The sequence below is a fragment of the Trachurus japonicus genome, chromosome 17, assembly GCF_045865225.1.
Source record: "Trachurus japonicus isolate A0001 chromosome 17, Traja_1.0".
Lineage (NCBI taxonomy): Eukaryota > Metazoa > Chordata > Actinopteri > Carangiformes > Carangidae > Trachurus > Trachurus japonicus.
Genome location: NC_140923.1, coordinates 3,077,479 through 3,095,920, shown reverse-complemented (window position 1 = coordinate 3,095,920; position 18,442 = coordinate 3,077,479). Strand labels below are relative to the sequence as shown.

The following is an 18,442-nucleotide window of genomic DNA, read 5'->3' as shown; positions in this document are numbered from 1 at the left end:
ACAATGCCCAGTACAGCAAAGGAAAATCATCTTCACAGTCGCAGTGTCAAAAATGTGGCAGTTCTTCATCACATCCACCAAGAGATTGTCCTGCAAAAGAAGTTAAATGTCATGCATGTGGCAGAAAGGGACATTACAGTCGTGTGTGCAGGGCACCAAAATCTGTGCATGAGGTTGAAGAAGAGGAAGAGGATGCTATCTTCCTTGGCAGCATCACAACAGATGGTGATCCCTGGATGGTCAATATAGACATCCATGACAGCAAAGTGACATTCAAAATCGACACAGGTGCCGACGTCACAGTCCTGCCACACACTGTATTCCTGGAGATATATAAGAACAATCCACCAATGCTCCGAAAATCAACAAAGCCACTCCTGGGACCTGGGAGGAGTCCACTTGATGTTGTCGGCGTCGCCAGGCTGCTGCTGAGGAGAGGTGAGAAAGCAGAGATGGAGGATTTATATGTTGTTCGCCATCTGCACACTGCCTTGCTGGGAAGATCCGTGAGCTGTAGGCTGGGGCTGGTTACACGCCTAGACAGTGTCACAATGGAGACATTAAAGCAAACTTACCCAAAACTGTGCAGCGGACTTGGAGAATTGCGCCAGCCATATGCCATAAAGCTGAAACCAGGGGCTCAACCGTTCTCACTCAAAACACCAAGGAGGATCCCATTGCCACTGATGGACAAAGTCAAGCAGGAACTGTCCCGCATGGAAGACCTCGGGGTGATATGCAGAGTCGAGGAGCCGACAGACTGGTGTGCTGGCATTGTGGTGGTGCCCAAGAAGACAGGTGCTGTGCGTATATGTGTTGATCTCACCAAACTGAACGAGTCAGTGTGTCGAGAGAAGTTTATCCTGCCATCAGTGGAGGAAACACTTGGAATGCTGGCTGGAGCCAGAATTTTTAGTAAGCTGGATGCAAATATGGGGTTCTGGCAAATTCCCCTGACAGAAAATTCAGCGAAACTGACAACTTTCATCACACCCTTTGGGCGCTTTTACTTCAAGCGGCTTCCCTTCGGCATAGCATCAGCTCCTGAACACTTTCAGAACAGAATGGTGACAGAGGTCACAGAAGGGCTTGAGGGCGTGGTGTGCCACATAGATGATGTGCTGGTCTGGGGTCGTACACAAGAGGAGCATGACGCTCGCCTGCATGCTGCGCTGGAGAAGATCCAAAAGGCAGGCATCACCCTAAACAGTGACAAATGTGACCTGTCAAAGTCAGAGGTGAGCTTCCTAGGTCATGTGGTCTCCGCCAGTGGCATCAGCCCAGACCCAGGCAAGACAGAGGCTGTGAAGAGGATGCAGGAGCCGACGACAGTGAGTGAAGTAAGATCTTTTCTCGGGATGGTAAACCAGCTGGGCAAGTTTATCCCACAGCTGGCTGAGAGAGACAAACCTCTGCGTGATCTCCTGTCGAAAAAGAACTGCTGGATGTGGGGCGTTGAGCAGGCCAAAGCTTTCCAAGATCTGAAGGATGCACTGACGTCACCACCTGTGCTAGCCATGTACGACCCCAACAGAGAATGCAAGGTCTCAGCGGACGCGTCGTCATACGGGCTAGGAGGAGTGTTACTCCAAAAATGGGATGAGGAGTGGAGGCCAATAGCCTACATGTCGCGGTCTCTCACACCAACTGAGCAGAGATACGCACAAGTGGAAAAGGAGGCATTGGGACTGACCTGGGCCTGTGAGAGGTTCCGCAACTTCCTGATTGGGAAACACTTCCAGCTGGAGACGGATCACAAGCCTCTCTTGAGTCTCCTGGGGTCTCAAGCACTGGATGCTCTACCTCCTCGGATCCAACGCTTCAGAATGCGTCTGATGCGCTACTCCTACTCCATTTCTCATGTGGCAGGGAAATGTCTGTGGACAGCAGATACACTGTCACGAGCGCCAGTCAAGAGAGGAGAAACACCGGCTGACAAAGAGCTGTTTGAAGACACTAACATCTATGTTGACATGGTAATGGAAAACCTACCTGCGAGCACTGCCTACCTGGAAGAGCTGAAAGAGCAGCTGCAGAGGGACAGTGTGTGTGCACGTGTGATGCAGCTGTGTGCAGAAGGATGGCCAGCCCATGGCACCAACGAACCTGCACTCAAGCTGTACTGGGTGAAACGTGCTCTTCTCACAGTCCAGGATGGTCTCCTACTTAAAGGACAAAGACTTGTAATTCCCTCAACAATGAGAAATGACATCCTCGTCAAGCTGCATGAAGGTCATCAGGGCGTGGTCAAGTGTAGAGAGAGGGCGCAACAGTCAGTATGGTGGCCAGGGCTGAGCCAGCAGCTGAACGAGTTGGTTCTTAACTGCAGAGCATGTTGCCAGGAGAGACAGAACCACAGGGAGCCGCTGATGCCAACACCGTACCCAGGCCGGCCATGGCAGAAATGTGGAGCAGATTTGTTCATGCTAGGGAGCAAGACCTACCTGCTAGTGGTGGACTACGCATCAAGATATGTGGAGATCGCCCTGCTAACCCCCACAAGGTCTAATGATGTAATCCACCACCTGAAGTCAATTTTTGCACGTCACGGGATCTGTGAGACCCTAGTCACTGATAACGGGCCACAGTTCTCAGGAGCAGCCTTTGCAGAGTTTGCAGAGTCCTATGGGTTTCATCATGTGACCAGCAGCCCAAAATACCCCCAGGGAAATGCTGAAGCTGAACGTGCAGTACAGACAGTGAAAGGGCTCCTGAAGAAGTCAGATGACCCCTACCTTGCTCTGCTTTCATACAGGGCAACCCCACTTCAAAATGGATACAGTCCAGCTCAACTTCTCATGGGGAGGAGGCTTCGTACCACTGTGCCTATTCTTCCTGCTTTGTTAGATCCTGCTCTTCCTGATGGAGACACTGTACTGCTGAAGGAAAAGGAGAGGAAGATGAAAGATGCACAACGCTACAATCTGCGACACCGTGCACGGAACCTCAACAGACTCACTGCTGGGCAGAACGTGTGGGTCACAGACCAAAGAGCAGCTGGAGCTGTCATCGGAAGCCACACCACGCCCCGCTCATATCTGGTGGAGGGACCTCACGGGATCATCAGGCGAAACCGTCGTCATCTCATCACCATGCAGCCCTCACCGGAGCAGAGCAGCAGTGATGCAGCTGAGCACCTGAGCAGAGGAGGTGTTCCAGACCGACCTTCAAGAGAACAACCTGCAGCAGCACCATTGCAGCAGAACGTTCCAGAAGCACCATCTACTCCTACTCTCAGAACCAGGTCTGGGAGAGCTGTGATAAGACCGACCCGGTTCGGCTTTTAAATTTTTCTCATCACAGACTTTAACAAGACTGAGAGATATTTAAAAAAAAAAAAAAAAAAAGAAAAAAAAAATGTGTTTGATTTGAATGTAAATGTCAGTTTAGAGTGAGGACAGACAGAATTTTTATTGTATTTGTAATTTATTGTTACAAGCTAAGGTTAATGGCTGTGTGTCTGTTGTGAGTGTGAATGACTCAGATAGGAGCAGACCTTCCAGCCACAGGGGCAGAATAACCCCCTAAGGTCCTGCTGAATCAATGGCGGTCTACCCATTGATTCTAGAAAGGGGAGATGTGGTGTAACTGTACATTTAGAACTATGTCAGTTCATAGTGATGACGTCACCGGTGCACCGTAGCCTAGGGAACAGGTAGCCAGGGAGACGGGCAGTTGTGTACGGGAGTTAGGTAAATAAACATTCACGCTATACTTACAGCTGGACTCACGTAGTTATTTAATAACACGACAGTTGGCACTCAATGAGTTAACACACCTTATGTGTAAATTTGGGGACTCTACAACGAGCAGAATTATATTAGTTTTTTTTGTTTCTTTTTTAGTGGTGTTGAATGAGTTCCGAGAATCGAGGAAATTCACTGGTGTTGGTATCGACTACTGACGTCCTGGTATCGTGACAAGCCTACTACTACTTATCTAATCTAGGCTAAACTAAGCTAGCAGCGGCTCGTGGCCCCGCCCCCTCTGACCTTGGCCCTGCCGGTGCTCTGCAGGATGTGCACCAGGGCACAAAGAGGGAGAGACAGAAAGATATATAAAGACAGAAAGAGGGAGAGACAAAAAGAGAGATAGAAAGAGGGAGAGACAGAAAGATAGAGATAGAAAGAGGAGAGAGAAAGAGGGAGATAGACAGAAAGATAGAAAGAGAAAGAGGAGAGACAGAAAGAGGGAGAGACAGAAAGAGAAAGATAGAGACAGAAAGAGGGAGAGGCAGAAAGATAGAGACAGAAAAGGGAGAGATAGAGGCAGAAAGAGAAAGATAGAGACAGAAAGAGGGAGAGACAGAAAGATAGAGATAGAAAGAGGAGAGACAAAATACAGATAGAGACAGAAAGAGGGAAAGACAGAAATAGAAAGAGGAGAGACAGAAAGAGGAAGAGGGAGAGACAGAAAGAGGGAAAGACAGAAAGATAGAGATAGAAAGAGGAGAGACAGAAAGAGTGAGAGACAGACAAAAGGAGATAGACAGAAAGGGAGAGACAGAAAGAGGGAGAGAGAAAGATAGATAGAGACAGAAAGATAGATAGACATAGAAAGAGGGAGTGACAGAAAGATAGATAGAGGCAGAAAGAGTGAGAGATAGATAGACAGAAAGATAGATAGAGACAGAAAGAGGGAGAGAGAAAGATAGATAAAGACAGAAAGATAGATAGAGGCAGAAAGAGGGAGAGATAGATAGACAGAAAGATAGCTAGAGACAGAAAGATAGAGATAGAAAGATAGATAGAGATAGAAAGGGAGAGATAGAAAGATAGAAAGAAGGACCTCTGACCTTGGCCCTGCCGGTGCTCTGCAGGATGTGCACCAGGGCGCCGGCCATCTCCTCCTTGTTGCGGACGCTGATGACGGGCTCGAGCACCGAGCACAGCGTGGCGTAGTTGTTGGTGACGAACTCGGCGAACTCCTTGTACTGCTCCATGGGCAGGATGGAGATGGTCTGGAAGCGGGACTTGATCCGGATCGACGGCCCGCCGCCGCCCTTGGCCTTGCTGCCGGCGCTCGGCGTGCTGACCGGGTACCACTTCTCCACGAACTGGCGGCCCGTCACGCCGGCCACGGGGATGTTGACCAGGCCCACGTAGTTGTTGGTCTTGTCCTTCTTCTTCTTCTTGCTGCTGTCCGCCGCGTCGCGGTAGATGTGCACGGTGACGCTGTGCAGCCGCGGCGGCAGGCTGCAGAAGTCGAAGTGCTCGCCCCAGAACAGGCTGTCGTGCCGCGTCTTGCTGGTGGTGCGGGCGTACAGCACGTCGTCCAGGCACAGCTCGCAGAAGTACTTCTTCTTGGGCGGAAGGTCCTTGGCCTCGATGATCCACAGCCGCAGCAGGTTCTCCGCCCGGCGACAGTTGTCCTGGAAACACAACAACAACGATAACCACCACCGCGATAAATAAACCAAAGTTATAAAACGGAAAGGTGAAATCCGGCGATCTTCTAAAGCCTTATCACAGCGTAGGCTATCACTCCGCCTCAGGCACGTATGACTGGTATGAATGGAAGTTGTTGTCATGTATCCATGACAACGGACTGTTGCAGTCGGTAGCCAAACACAGTTGATGTTTTTACGATGTTAATAAATGGACTAAAGTAGTTGAATTGACATGTTTAAGGTGAACTTTGACCTCCAGAGGGTTAACAATGGTAGAGGGGATTGAGCAGTGACACAGAGCTACTTGGAGCTAACGTCTGGACAGCTGGGACTATGTTTTTATTAGATAATATGTATTTCTGGTTGAATAAAACTACATGAAATTGATGCGTATTCCTCTTTCATATTGTCATTATTGGTAACCGTTTTATAAAAGCAATATATCACTCCAGTCCGTGGTATATGCTCATTATACCACTCTAAGGGGGAAGAACGACCCTTAGCCGTGGTAGTAGGTTCTCCGCCCGGCGACAGTTGTCCTGGAAACACAACAACAACCACCACCACCGTGTCAAATAAACCAAAGATACTCTATGGCTGTATTCGAAACCGCTACTATACTGCTAGTACGTACTGATTTGGCCAAAATGTAGTATGCAGTATGCAAACAAAAGCAAAATCTACAGTATGCGAAAAGTTCCCGGATGTCGTACTGATTCGGAAAATATCTCCAGTATCTGACCAGACTTCATTGCGTACTGTATCCCACAATGCAATGCATCCCTGACGTCTAACCGTAACCAAAGACGGTAGTGTAGCCGTGTACCGTAACTATAGTTTAATAAAATAAAACTTAATGCAGACTGATCGGTTCATTGTAAAATATTTATTTATTTTTTGTAAATGTGGTGATTTCTGTACGTAACGTTAGGCTCCAGAGCCCCGAGGCAGCGCTGCTCTTCTGTCCAATACACACAGGAAGCTTCACTTTACATTCAGACTAACCAATGCTACTGATACAATTGTTAGATTTCATCAATGAGACCAACATTTATCTCCTAAAAATACTTTAACCAGCCGGTGGTAAACCTTTAAAAACCTACGGGTAAGTTAATTAGCGATGGTTTTCTCCCCCGGGATGACGACGGAGGTTGGCCGGCCCAGCAGCTCTGCAGACCGGCTGCTGCCTCTGTGATGTCCCGGGGATCTTAACAGTTACTTTCTTGCATGAAAAAACATTAAAACTTAATAAAGTTACATAATTACAGCGTTAGAGCGAGAAATAAAACAGCTTTTAGCCTGTTTTACAGCTACAGCTACCGGTTGCCGTGAAATGCATTCTGGGAAACTCGTATACTGCATACTGCGGTGTGAACGGTGTCGGTCTGCTGAAGTAGTATACTGAATCCCACATTCAGTATGCAGTATACAGTACATACTAACGCAGTACGTAGTAGGCAGTACGGTAGTATGCGGTTTCCAAAACAGCCAACGTACTACCAAGATGAATGACATGTTACAGCTTCACTTCCTGTCTCCTAAAGTGGGCGTGGTCACCGTGAGCGTGTGTCTCACCTTGTTGGGCTGAATCGTCCTCCTCAGGTTCTCCATCCACTTGTCTCTCTCCGAGGCCGAGGTGCAGCTGAAACACTTGCTGCCTCCGGCGTAGGTCACCTGACAGGAGAGACAGAGGGGGGGGGTCAATGAAGAGCAGCTGATCAAACTAATCAGCCGATCGGCCTCTATGTGTCTCTAACCCAGTGGTTCTCAACGTGGGGTCTTGAATTGTTAAACCTTTTCATTTTTTTTTTTTTTGAGAATTCTTTTTTTTTTTTTAAGAAATTTTATCACTTTTTCTATTTTTTTTTTATTTTTTTTTACTTTTTCTTTTAAATTTTTTGACATTTGACCACTTTTTTTCTAGAAAATACTTAACTTTTTTTTTTTTTGAGAATTTTACCACTTCTTCCTAGAAATGTTTGAATGTTTTAGGAGAAATAGTACCACTTTTTTTTCCGCAGATATGTCTCTATTATATTTCCAAAAGTTCACGCCTTTGACCCTAATTTGAATGTACAAAACTTTATTCAGTCTCGGAACAAATATTTGTGTATTTCTGGTGTTTGCTTCAAAATTTGTCCGATGGGGGTCCGTGGTCTAATTTGTGTCAGTTTTGGGGTCCTTGATGTAAAAAAAAGGTTGAGAACCAGCTGATCTGTCTCTATTGATCCGCTCTGTCTCTAACCAGCTGACCACAGTGACGCGGTGTTTCAGCAGGTCTGTCTGTCCCGGTGCAGTTAGTTCACCTCGAAGCAGAACTCCTGCCCCAGGATGCTGCTGTGCAGAGGTTTGACGAACACGTCCTCCTCCATGCTCAGGTCCAGAGCCTCCACCGCGCTGCCCGGGCTCAGCAGAGACTCATGGGAGCTCGACTCCTTCAGCTTGGGCAGCCCGCGAGATCTGGAAGAGACGGAGAGCCAGAGAACGACAACAACAAAAAAGCTGTTAATGAATTAATGAATGAATGAATTAAAGCAGAAGTAAGCGATCTGGTCGTTTTGTCTAACTTCCTGTCAGCAGATGGAGTTAGCAGTCCCCGCCCTCGTCCCTACGTCACCACATTCAGGCGCATCCCTTGGCTGCACACACAGAGAGGACCGCCCCTTTATGCCGTTCTCTCTCCTCATTGGATAAAGGTTGTAGGATACGATAAATGTTTTCTCCTGGGCTCAGAGCAGAGCAGAGTGACTGACAGACCCGTATTTCGGTCCAAACACTCTATAGAAGTGATTGCTGTCGGAAGATACAACTATTTAAGACTTATATTAACACAAACATTCACCTTACTTCTGCTCTAAAGAAAAGTGAACCTGAGGAGAAAGTTCAAGGTCGCCGCCGATTTTTCTGTCTGATTCTCCCGTGTGAGCTCGTCATCAACCAACAGTCAATAAAGGAGGAGAGCCGCAATAAATACCTACGAAAAACAACCACAGAGCCAGACCAGGGGAGTCCCCCAAAGCATCCCCCTCCTCCTCCTCCTCCTCCTCCTCCTCCTGCTCCTCCTCCTCCTCCTCGACCCTCACGGCCGACAGCGGGGGCTCAGGTTCGCTGTCGGTGTATAAAACGCCGCCGAGCAGAGCAGAGCAGAGCGGTCCGGGAGCAGCAGCAGCAGCAGCAGCAGCAGGAGGAGGTAAACAAGGTACCGGCCAATCACAGCGGGCCTATGGGAGCGTTTCCACGGCAACGGCCTCCTCCCCAGGCGAGGAGGAGGTGAGGAGGAGGAGGAGGACCGGGCGCCAGGCAGCAGCAGCAGGTGAGGAGAGAGAGGCAGGTGTTTAACTACAGAGAAGCCTCGGGGGAAAGAGGAAAAGGTCCCCAGCCCTTTCAAAATAAAAGCCTGAAGAGAGAAACTGTTGTTTTACTTTTTCTCTCTCGGTAGTTTACAGGTTGAACGATGAAACATTACAGGTGTGTGGTCACCTGAGTCTGATACTGGAGCAGGAGGACTAGTACTGTACTGTCAGCAAGGGTTATTATAGTTTTAAAATGTATTAGTTTTTATTAGGGCCACGGGCCATCGTACCAGGCACTGGATGTAAGTCGCGAAAAACTGCGCAAAAGTTTGCATTGTAGTCAATGGGACGGGCGAAAAAAAAAGAGCAAAAAAGACCAATCATTGGAGTTTAACAAACGTCTACTGCTCAGGCATACTTTCACCTAGAGACTCCATTTAAACTTTAAACAGTAGACACAAGTCTTGTGTATTGTCGTATTACTCCACGTTTTGATAGGTCATATAGTTTTTGATCAATCCCTGCTCAATGACCATGATCATTTTTGGAGAAATTATGAGATTATAATGGGTGTGTATTGGACAGAATGTTCGTGTCAGAGTGCGTGACATCATCGGTTAGAGTGGGAGAGAGCCCAGAAAAACTCCAGATTTTTTCTCTTTCCACACTCCTCCTGGACACAATTTACACTCTACACACATGATTTTTTCAGAATTTGTAAGACAAACTTGTTATCTCTCATATCATGTGCTCAAAATATCAGAGAGATTTACAGAATTTAAACTCTGAGCCTCTGAGTGCGGCCACGTCTGTCTCTGCTCCTCATTGAGTCCAATACAAATATTTTCTGAGAGAAGCAGAACGGCCTGATGTTTTAAAACTGCCAGCGTCTCCAAAATATTTACTGTAGAAACACCAAATCGTACCACATTTTTCAGTAAGTCCTTAGAGCAACGTTGATCTGTGTTTTGTTCTGATAGGAGTTACCGTTTTGTCACGCTAAGCCTAAATGCGAGACCGGTGCAGAGGCAGAAAATCACTCTTTTTCTCCACGTTTGCCCCTATCGCCGTGGTAACCACCTCGAGTTGCCGTGGTAATGTCTGATTCTCAGGCCAGAGCTCGTTAACTTCATAAACAATCCACCTGGCGCTCGTTTAAATGTTTATAAACACAGACACAGCTAAATCAGACTGACACAGGATGCAGCTCATAGTCACACACACACACACACACACACATACACACACACACACACACACAGACTCTAGAGCCAGCTTCATGTGATTACAGTCACACACACACACATACACACACACACACACACACAGACTCTAGAACCAGCTTCATGTGATTACAGTCACACACACACACACATCAAAACACACTGGTAACATACAAATGACATATTGTCATAAAGGAACAAAAAAAACAGAAAAATTCACATTCAAGAAGCTGGAATCAGAGAATTTGGACTTTTAAAAAAATAAATACAAAAAACCCGACTCAAACTGATTATTAGATTATCAGAATAGTTGACGATTAATTTAATAATCAACTATTGTCCGATTAATTGATTAATTGTTGCAACTCTAGCTTTTTTTTTTTTAAGAATTCAGTTTTAGTTTTGATTTAGCTCTTGTTTTATTTTATTTCAGTTCACTAGATTATTTTTTCACTGCTCGTTTTAGTCTTAGTTCCCTATAATAATAATAACAACCCAGACTGTCAGTACTGTCCTGTTATGTGTATTCTGGGATGTTTGTCTCTCTGGACACCGATCACGTGACTGGTAAAAACTCTAAATGATGAACTGAAGCTTTTCAGGAGATCACTCTGTAATTCACTGTGTGTGTGTGTGTGTGTCACTGTGTGTGTGTGTGTGTGTGTGTGTGTGTGTGTGTGTGTGTGTGTCACTGTGTGTGTGTGTGTGTGTGTGTGTGTGTGTATCTCTGTGTGTAATCCTCTGCTGTGTCATCAGATGAGTTACGTAAACCTGGATTAGTGAACCGAGCTCGACAGCGACCGACCCACAACATCGGCCTCGTCTCTACGACAGCTGGGACACGTCGCCGACCAATCAGATACAAGGATGGAAGGAAGGACAGGAAGTGGTGGTGGAAACTGGAAACCAGCGCAAGAAGACCATAGATATCTACACATAGTTTTTTTTTACTTCCTGTATCTCCAGAGGCAGAGGTCTATCACTGAAGCCGTTTGTTTGAATATAAATACTACAACTCAGCTACATAACTCAGGTTAGCAGTTATAGGGTTAATGTCAGGGCCATGAAACTGATTTAATATGGCCTAGCACAATTATATAGGTAGCCTACAGTGGTTTACACTCACTCGCCGGCCTCATCACCATGGCAACCACAAACTCACAGCCGGGGAAACAGCTGATAAGCCTAGCCTACACATACAGGCAACAAAATAACAAACTATTAATATGTTAACTAGCGGTATATGCACTAAATGTAACACATGTCCATCCTATGATACGTTACGTTAGTTTCATTTATGTCAGATAACTTACCTACATTAAATTCAACAAGTTAAGAACAGTTTATATAATATAAAACAACTTATTACTTGAGAAGAGTTCCTCCATGACTCTTGGTTTTGGCGTTTCTTTCATGGGAACATCCGTACGCGGCACAAAAGTTTGGCATTTCACCAGATTGACAGCTGTCAGGAGGAACTCCCCCCCAAGATAACAATTGACTACTTTAATTCCTGACTAACTCTGACTGTGTAATTTTTATTTTTTTATTTTTTTATTTTTTTATTTTTTTTCATTTGTGGTTATTTTTGTATTATCTGCTTGGTCATGTTGGCCACATGTTGAAAGAAATTTTTTGAATTTTGTGTATTTTGGCTACATATTGACGGATATATTTTGAATTGTGTCTATGTTATGCCGGATTTTGTTAATAAAAATTGAGATTGAGAAACCCCCCCCCCCCCCAAGATGGCGGCCGTGAGACATTCCTGACAAGCCCGAATGCGGCTTCTACGTGTAGATATCTATGCAAGAAGACGTGATGATGTCACAGAGGTGAACGGTCAGACAGACAGAGAGAGAGAGAGAGGGAGGAAGAGGAAGGGCCGGTCTCTCTGCATTAGGACAGAAACCTGATCCAGAGGAGGAAGCACTTACTGTCTGACCACACACACACACACACACACACACACACACACACTGACACACACTCATCTCGACTTCTAATGAAAGCGACGATTCAGAGTCTGAGATCTGATCAGAAGACGACGCAGCAGACGTCCACATTAGGACAAAAATTTTCTGTATTACAAGTTTTGTCAGCCTATAAATCTAGCTGCACCCTAGCGGCAGCAGATCTATTTGCTCCGTAGGTCTAGAAACGAGCCATAGGAACTTTTTGAGTCTGGAACACCGTTTGTGTTGACCAATCACAGCGATCAGTCTGTTTAGAGAGTCGTTGGGCGGCTTCACGCGATGATGACATACTTGCGACGGTGAAAAACATGACAAGAAGATGGATGGCTTTGGCAAAGGAATCGTTTGAATCGGCGTTGGCATCAACTTTGAAAGAATTCAACTTGTCATCAGAGGTGGACAGTAACGGAGAAATCTACTTGAGTACTGTACTTAAGTACATATCCAGAGGATTTGTACTTTACTTGAGTATTAGATTTCTTTGGTACTTACTACTCTTACTTGAATACATTTCCAGGACAAATATTTTTTACTTTTACTTGAGTTAATTTCTAGGAAGGCTGAAAAGTAAGAGTAAGAGTTAGTTGGACGGTGCAGGTTCATTCGGTTACACACACAAGTTTTCACACAAGAGTTAAATGTTTAATATAATAATATATTTAATAAAGGCAATATAAAAGAGGGATACGCAATCAATTTCATGTAGTTTTATTCAACCAGAAATACATATTATCCAATAAAATAGCCTCACTGTGAAAAAAATAGTCCCACCTCTCCAGACGTTAGCTCCAAGTAGCTCTGCATCTTGTCTTTTCCTCCGCTTTTTTTCAGGTTAATGTCACTCAAAGAATTGTTATTTTTATCAACATTTGCCCGTAATCTCCTGTGGTACCACATAAATACAGCATTGAATTGTGGACAAAGTCATGTCCCCTCAGTGAGGGGGGGATAGAAAATGCCTTGCCGTGAAATTCTTTGACCGGTGCAAGACAGACTCATGTTTTCATTCATCAAGAATTAAAGTCAGAGGTTGGAAGACGATCACATACCGTCGTAGTTCCCACCATTCGGCGGCGTTATTCTCATGACTCGCCACGAAACCGAAAGTAAAGAAACGCTGGTCGGCTCGCCCAGCATTTCCACCACCACTAATAATAACAAAATAACCATAGAGACAAAACCATAGATTTATCTAAAATGGACCATTAACAAGTGGTAACGGAGATTCATCCACATTAATATCAGACTTTTTTATAATCAAATAGAAACTCCTGGTTGTCCCTTTAAAGACTTGGACTGTAAAACTACATAGATACACACCTCGGCCAAACATCATCCAGATGTTCGACAACAACAACAACAACAACAGCGACGACATCTTCAGTGATCAACCTGCTGTCAGCCAGTTGTTACACACACACACACACAGACACAGACACACACACACACACACACACACGGGTACCTGAACCTCAGCGTCTTGGCTCGGCGCAGCAGAGAAGATGAACCGTCCATCAGGAGTCAGAGTCAGAGCCGACTGAGGGACGCACTCAGAGTGTGTGTGTGTGTGTGTGTGTGTGTGTGTATAAAGCATTATCCTCCCGTCCAGCTGGCTCTACATTCTGTCGACTATAAAAGCCGCAGCAGCAGCAGCACACTCCACTCTCACTGCGTCGATATCCTCCACACACACACACACACACACACACACACACACACACACACAGATGACAGATTGAAAACTACTGGAGTTGGAGTTGATCAGGAGTCGATCGATCAATAGAGTTCATTGATTAGATCTGATTGGACGTGACGACATCAGATGGTGAAGGTCAGGACGGGTTCATCGTCTCCATCTTCACAGCGATCGACCATTCACATTCAAATTCATATTTCAAATAGCCTTTATTGTAGGGTTGCAAAGGGGCAGAACATTTCCAGTAAATTACCAGAAACTTTCCATGGGAAGTTAAGGTTGGGAATTTTGGAAATATTCCAAATTGGAAAACAAACTGTATCATATCCAAACATAAATGTAACTATTTTGTTTTGTAATAAGCAGACATCCATGCAAAATAATACAATTAAAAAACATTAATTCCCATATATTCCTGTTATTCCCATATATTCCCGTTATTCCCCATATATTCCCGTTATTCCCCATATATTCCCCATATATTCCCGTTATTCCCCATATATTCCCGTTATTCCCATATATTCCCGTTATTCCCATATATTCCCGTTAATTCCCATATATTCCCGTTATTCCCATATATTCCCGTTATTCCCCATATATTCCCGTTAATTCCCATATATTCCCGTTATTCCCATATATTCCCGTTATTCCCCATATATTCCCGTTATTCCCCATATATTCCCGTTATTCCCCATATAGTCCTGTTAATTCCCATATATTCCCGTTATTCCCCATATATTCCCCATATATTCCCGTTATTCCCCATATATTCCCCATATATTCCCGTTATTCCCCATATAGTCCTGTTAATTCCCATATATTCCCGTTATTCCCCATATATTCCCGTTATTCCCATATATTCCCGTTATTCCCCATATATTCCCGTTATTCCCCATATATTCCCGTTATTCCCCATATATTCCCCATATATTCCCGTTATTCCCCATATATTCCCCATATATTCCCGTTATTCCCCATATATTCCCGTTATTCCCCATATATTCCCCATATATTCCCGTTAATTCCCATATATTCCTGTTATTCCCATATATTCCCGTTATTCCCCATATATTCCCCATATATTCCCGTTATTCCCCACATATTCCCGTTATTCCCCATATAGTCCTGTTAATTCCCATATATTCCCGTTATTCCCCATATATTCCCCATATATTCCCGTTATTCCCCATATAGTCCTGTTAATTCCCATATATTCCCGTTATTCCCATATATTCCCGTTATTCCCCATATATTCCCGTTATTCCCCATATATTCCCCATATATTCCCGTTATTCCCCATATATTCCCGTTATTCCCCATATATTCCCGTTATTCCCCATATATTCCCCATATATTCCCGTTAATTCCCATATATTCCTGTTATTCCCATATATTCCCGTTATTCCCCATATATTCCCGTTATTCCCCATATATTCCCGTTATTCCCCATATAGTCCTGTTAATTCCCATATATTCCCGTTATTCCCCATATATTCCCCATATATTCCCGTTAATTCCCATATATTCCCGTTATTCCCATATATTCCCGTTATTCCCCATATATTCCCGTTATTCCCATATATTCCCGTTATTCCCCATATATTCCCGTTATTCCCCATATATTCCCGTTATTCCCATATATTCCCGTTATTCCCATATATTCCCGTTATTCCCCATATATTCCCGTTATTCCCCATATATTCCCCATATATTCCCGTTATTCCCCATATATTCCCGTTATTCCCCATATAGTCCTGTTAATTCCCATATATTCCCGTTATTCCCCATATATTCCCGTTATTCCCATATATTCCCGTTATTCCCCATATATTCCCGTTATTCCCCATATATCAAAGTCAAAGTCAAAGTGTCTTTATTTGTCCCAAACAGGGAAAATTGATTTGCAGCCAGAAAGATCCGCACATTCAAACACATACACAAATAGACAACACCAAATAACATGTAACATATAACGTATCATCATGGGCAGATTAAAAGGACCTACTGCAAGATAAAATGTGATTAAAAGTGCCAATAATGTACACTGTACAACAAATAAATAATAAACAGCAGGGGCCTAAAGTGCAAATGCAACAGGTTACAACATATTCCCGTTATTCCCCATATAGTCCTGTTAATTCCCATATATTCCCGTTATTCCCCATATATTCCCCATATATTCCCGTTAATTCCCATATATTCCTGTTATTCCCATATATTCCCGTTATTCCCCATATATTCCCGTTATTCCCCATATATTCCCCATATATTCCCGTTATTCCCCATATAGTCCTGTTAATTCCCATATATTCCCTTTATTCCCCATATATTCCCGTTATTCCCATATATTCCCGTTATTCGCATATATTCCCGTTATTCCCCATATATTCCCGTTATTCCCCATATATTCCCCATATATTCCCGTTATTCCCCATATATTCCCGTTAATTCCCATATATTCCCGTTATTCCCATATATTCCCGTTATTCCCCATATATTCCCGTTAATTCCCATATATTCCCGTTAATTCCCATGGAAATTTTCCAACTTCCCAGAATTTCCAACTTCCCAGAATTCCCAGAATTTTGCAACCCCACTTTATTGTCATTGCAACAAACAAAGCGCAACGAGATCTGTGATCCAACTACAGACGCAGCGATCGACCAATCAGAGTCAACTACAGACGCAGCGATCGACCAATCAGAGCCAACTACAGGCGCAGCGATCGACCAATCAGAGCCGCTACCATCTACAGCTCTACAGATCGACGTTCATCGTTCATCAAACGTGTCAGTTAAGCTCGAGACACAACAGGTTGAAATTTAAACTAACAGATTTCAGCATGAAACTTCTCAAGTTCATCATTCACATTAAGACAAATGTTTTATGTTTGTATTACAAGTTTTGTCAAATTTTATATTTAAATATGTAAATGAGGCCATAATTAAATATGTGCTAATTTGCATACATTTCCAGTAGGGCTTGTGATCGATTTTTTATATATTTTTTTCCCTTTTGACACCAGTTCTCATCTGCAATTGTTACATTGTAAACTCTTTGTAAAAACCATGATTAAGACTTTTACTGTGAAAAAATAGAGATATGACACACACACACACACACACACACACACACACACACACACACACACACACACACACACACACACACACACACACACACACACACACACACACACACACACACACACACACACACACACACACACACACACACACACACACACACACACACACACACACACACACCTCCTCATGTCACTAACACAGAGTTCAAGACTAACGATCAGCTGATCAGCTGATCGATTGATCACTTCAGTCTCTTCAGACTGAACCCAACATGATGAGACACAAAAAAAGGGCGGGACTTCCTGTCACATCACCAACCAATCACAGCTGGAAGGGAAGAGGAGGAGGAGGAAGAAAAGGAAGTGGAAGAGGGAGAGGAAAGACAGAAAGAAAGACAGAAAGAAAGAAAGAAAGAAAGAAAGAAAGAAAGAAAGAAAGAAAGAAAGAAAGAAGAAGAGGTAGTGGAGGAGGTGGAGGAGGAAGAAGAGGATGAAGAAGAGGAGGAAGAAGAGGAAGAGGATGAAGAAGAGGAGGAAGAAAGAAAGAAAGAAAGAAAGAAAGAAAGAAAGAAAGAAAGAAAGAAAGAAAGAAAGAAAGAAAGAGGATGGAAGAGGAGAGGGAAAGAAGGGGGAAGAAGAGGAAGAAAAGGGAGTGGAGGAGGAAGAGGGCAGAAGAAAGAAAGAAAGATGAGGAGGAAGAGGATGGAAGAGGAAGAGAAGGAGGAAAAGAAAGAAAGAAAAAAAGAAAGAAAGAAAGAAAGAAAAGGAAGTGGAGGAGGAGGAAGAAAAGACAGATGAGGAAGAAGAGGAGGAAGAGGAAGAGGAGGAGGAAGATGAGGAGGAGGAAGAGGAGGAAGTGGAGGGAGAGGAGGAGGAGGAGGAGGAAGAGGAAGAGAAGGAGCAAGGAGAGGAGGAAGAAGAGGAGGAGGAAGAGGAAGAGGAAGAGGAAGAGGAAGAGAAGGAGGAAGAGGAGGAAGAAGAGGAAGAGGAGGAGGAGGAAGAAGAGGAGGAAGAAGAGGAGGATGAAGAGGAAGAGGAAGAGGAAGAGAAGGAGGAGGAGTGAGAGTGAGCGTAGTTACCGGTCGGCGTCGGGCCGTAGCGACGGCAGCTTGAAGCTGGTGTTTCTGTCCAGTTTGGTTTGACTCTTGGTCCTCTTGATGGAGCCTTTCAGCCGCTTACTGAAGAAGCCCTGAGACACACACACACAGACGATCAATAACAGATCAATAACCTCTATCAGCTGCTGATCGCTCCTCTCCTCTGATTGGCTGACTGGTCGGTCCTCTCCTCTGATTGGCTGACTGGCTGCTCTCCTCTACAGTGATGCTGCAGGGGGGCGGGGCTTAGTGCCACTGTCTGCTTCGTGGTGACTAGTAGAGCACTGGAATAGACCGAATCTCCTTGTTGTTTACATTCTACTTCCGGGTAGAAAACCAGCTGTAATGTGAATGAGATCAATAGTAACGAACAAGAGTTTAGCTATATATCATATTTTTCACGGCCTATCACCGTTTAGACAAATCTGAAATGATTGAAGAAACATTACTATTTCTGTGTGTGTGTTTTGTGTTGCTATGTGTTGTATTTATTCAGTTTGGGGGAATCACAGTGTCTAGAAAGCATCAGTGGCTGCAGCTGACAGGGACAGCTAACGGCAGCTAAGCTAACGGTAGCTAAGCTAACGGCGGTAGCTAAGCTAACGGTAGCTAAGCTAATGGCGGTAGCTAAGCTAACGGTAGCTAAGCTAACGGCGGTAGCTAAGCTAACAGCAGGACGT

General features: G+C 44.5%; 1 protein-coding gene across 1 annotated transcript in view; it reads right to left on the bottom strand.

The window, feature by feature from the left end:
* The window catches only part of rasal2 (RAS protein activator like 2), a 113,406-nt gene that overhangs the window by 24,804 nt on the left and 70,160 nt on the right, over positions 1 to 18,442 (bottom strand). Inside the window, exons 5-8 of the mRNA XM_085805290.1 lie at positions 17,745 to 17,854; positions 7,696 to 7,849; positions 6,965 to 7,063; positions 4,796 to 5,371 (exon numbers count right to left, since the gene is read on the bottom strand). Coding sequence (XP_085661416.1) covers positions 4,796 to 5,371; positions 6,965 to 7,063; positions 7,696 to 7,849; positions 17,745 to 17,854 — 939 coding nt within the window. The remainder of the gene's footprint in view (positions 1 to 4,795; positions 5,372 to 6,964; positions 7,064 to 7,695; positions 7,850 to 17,744; positions 17,855 to 18,442) is intronic.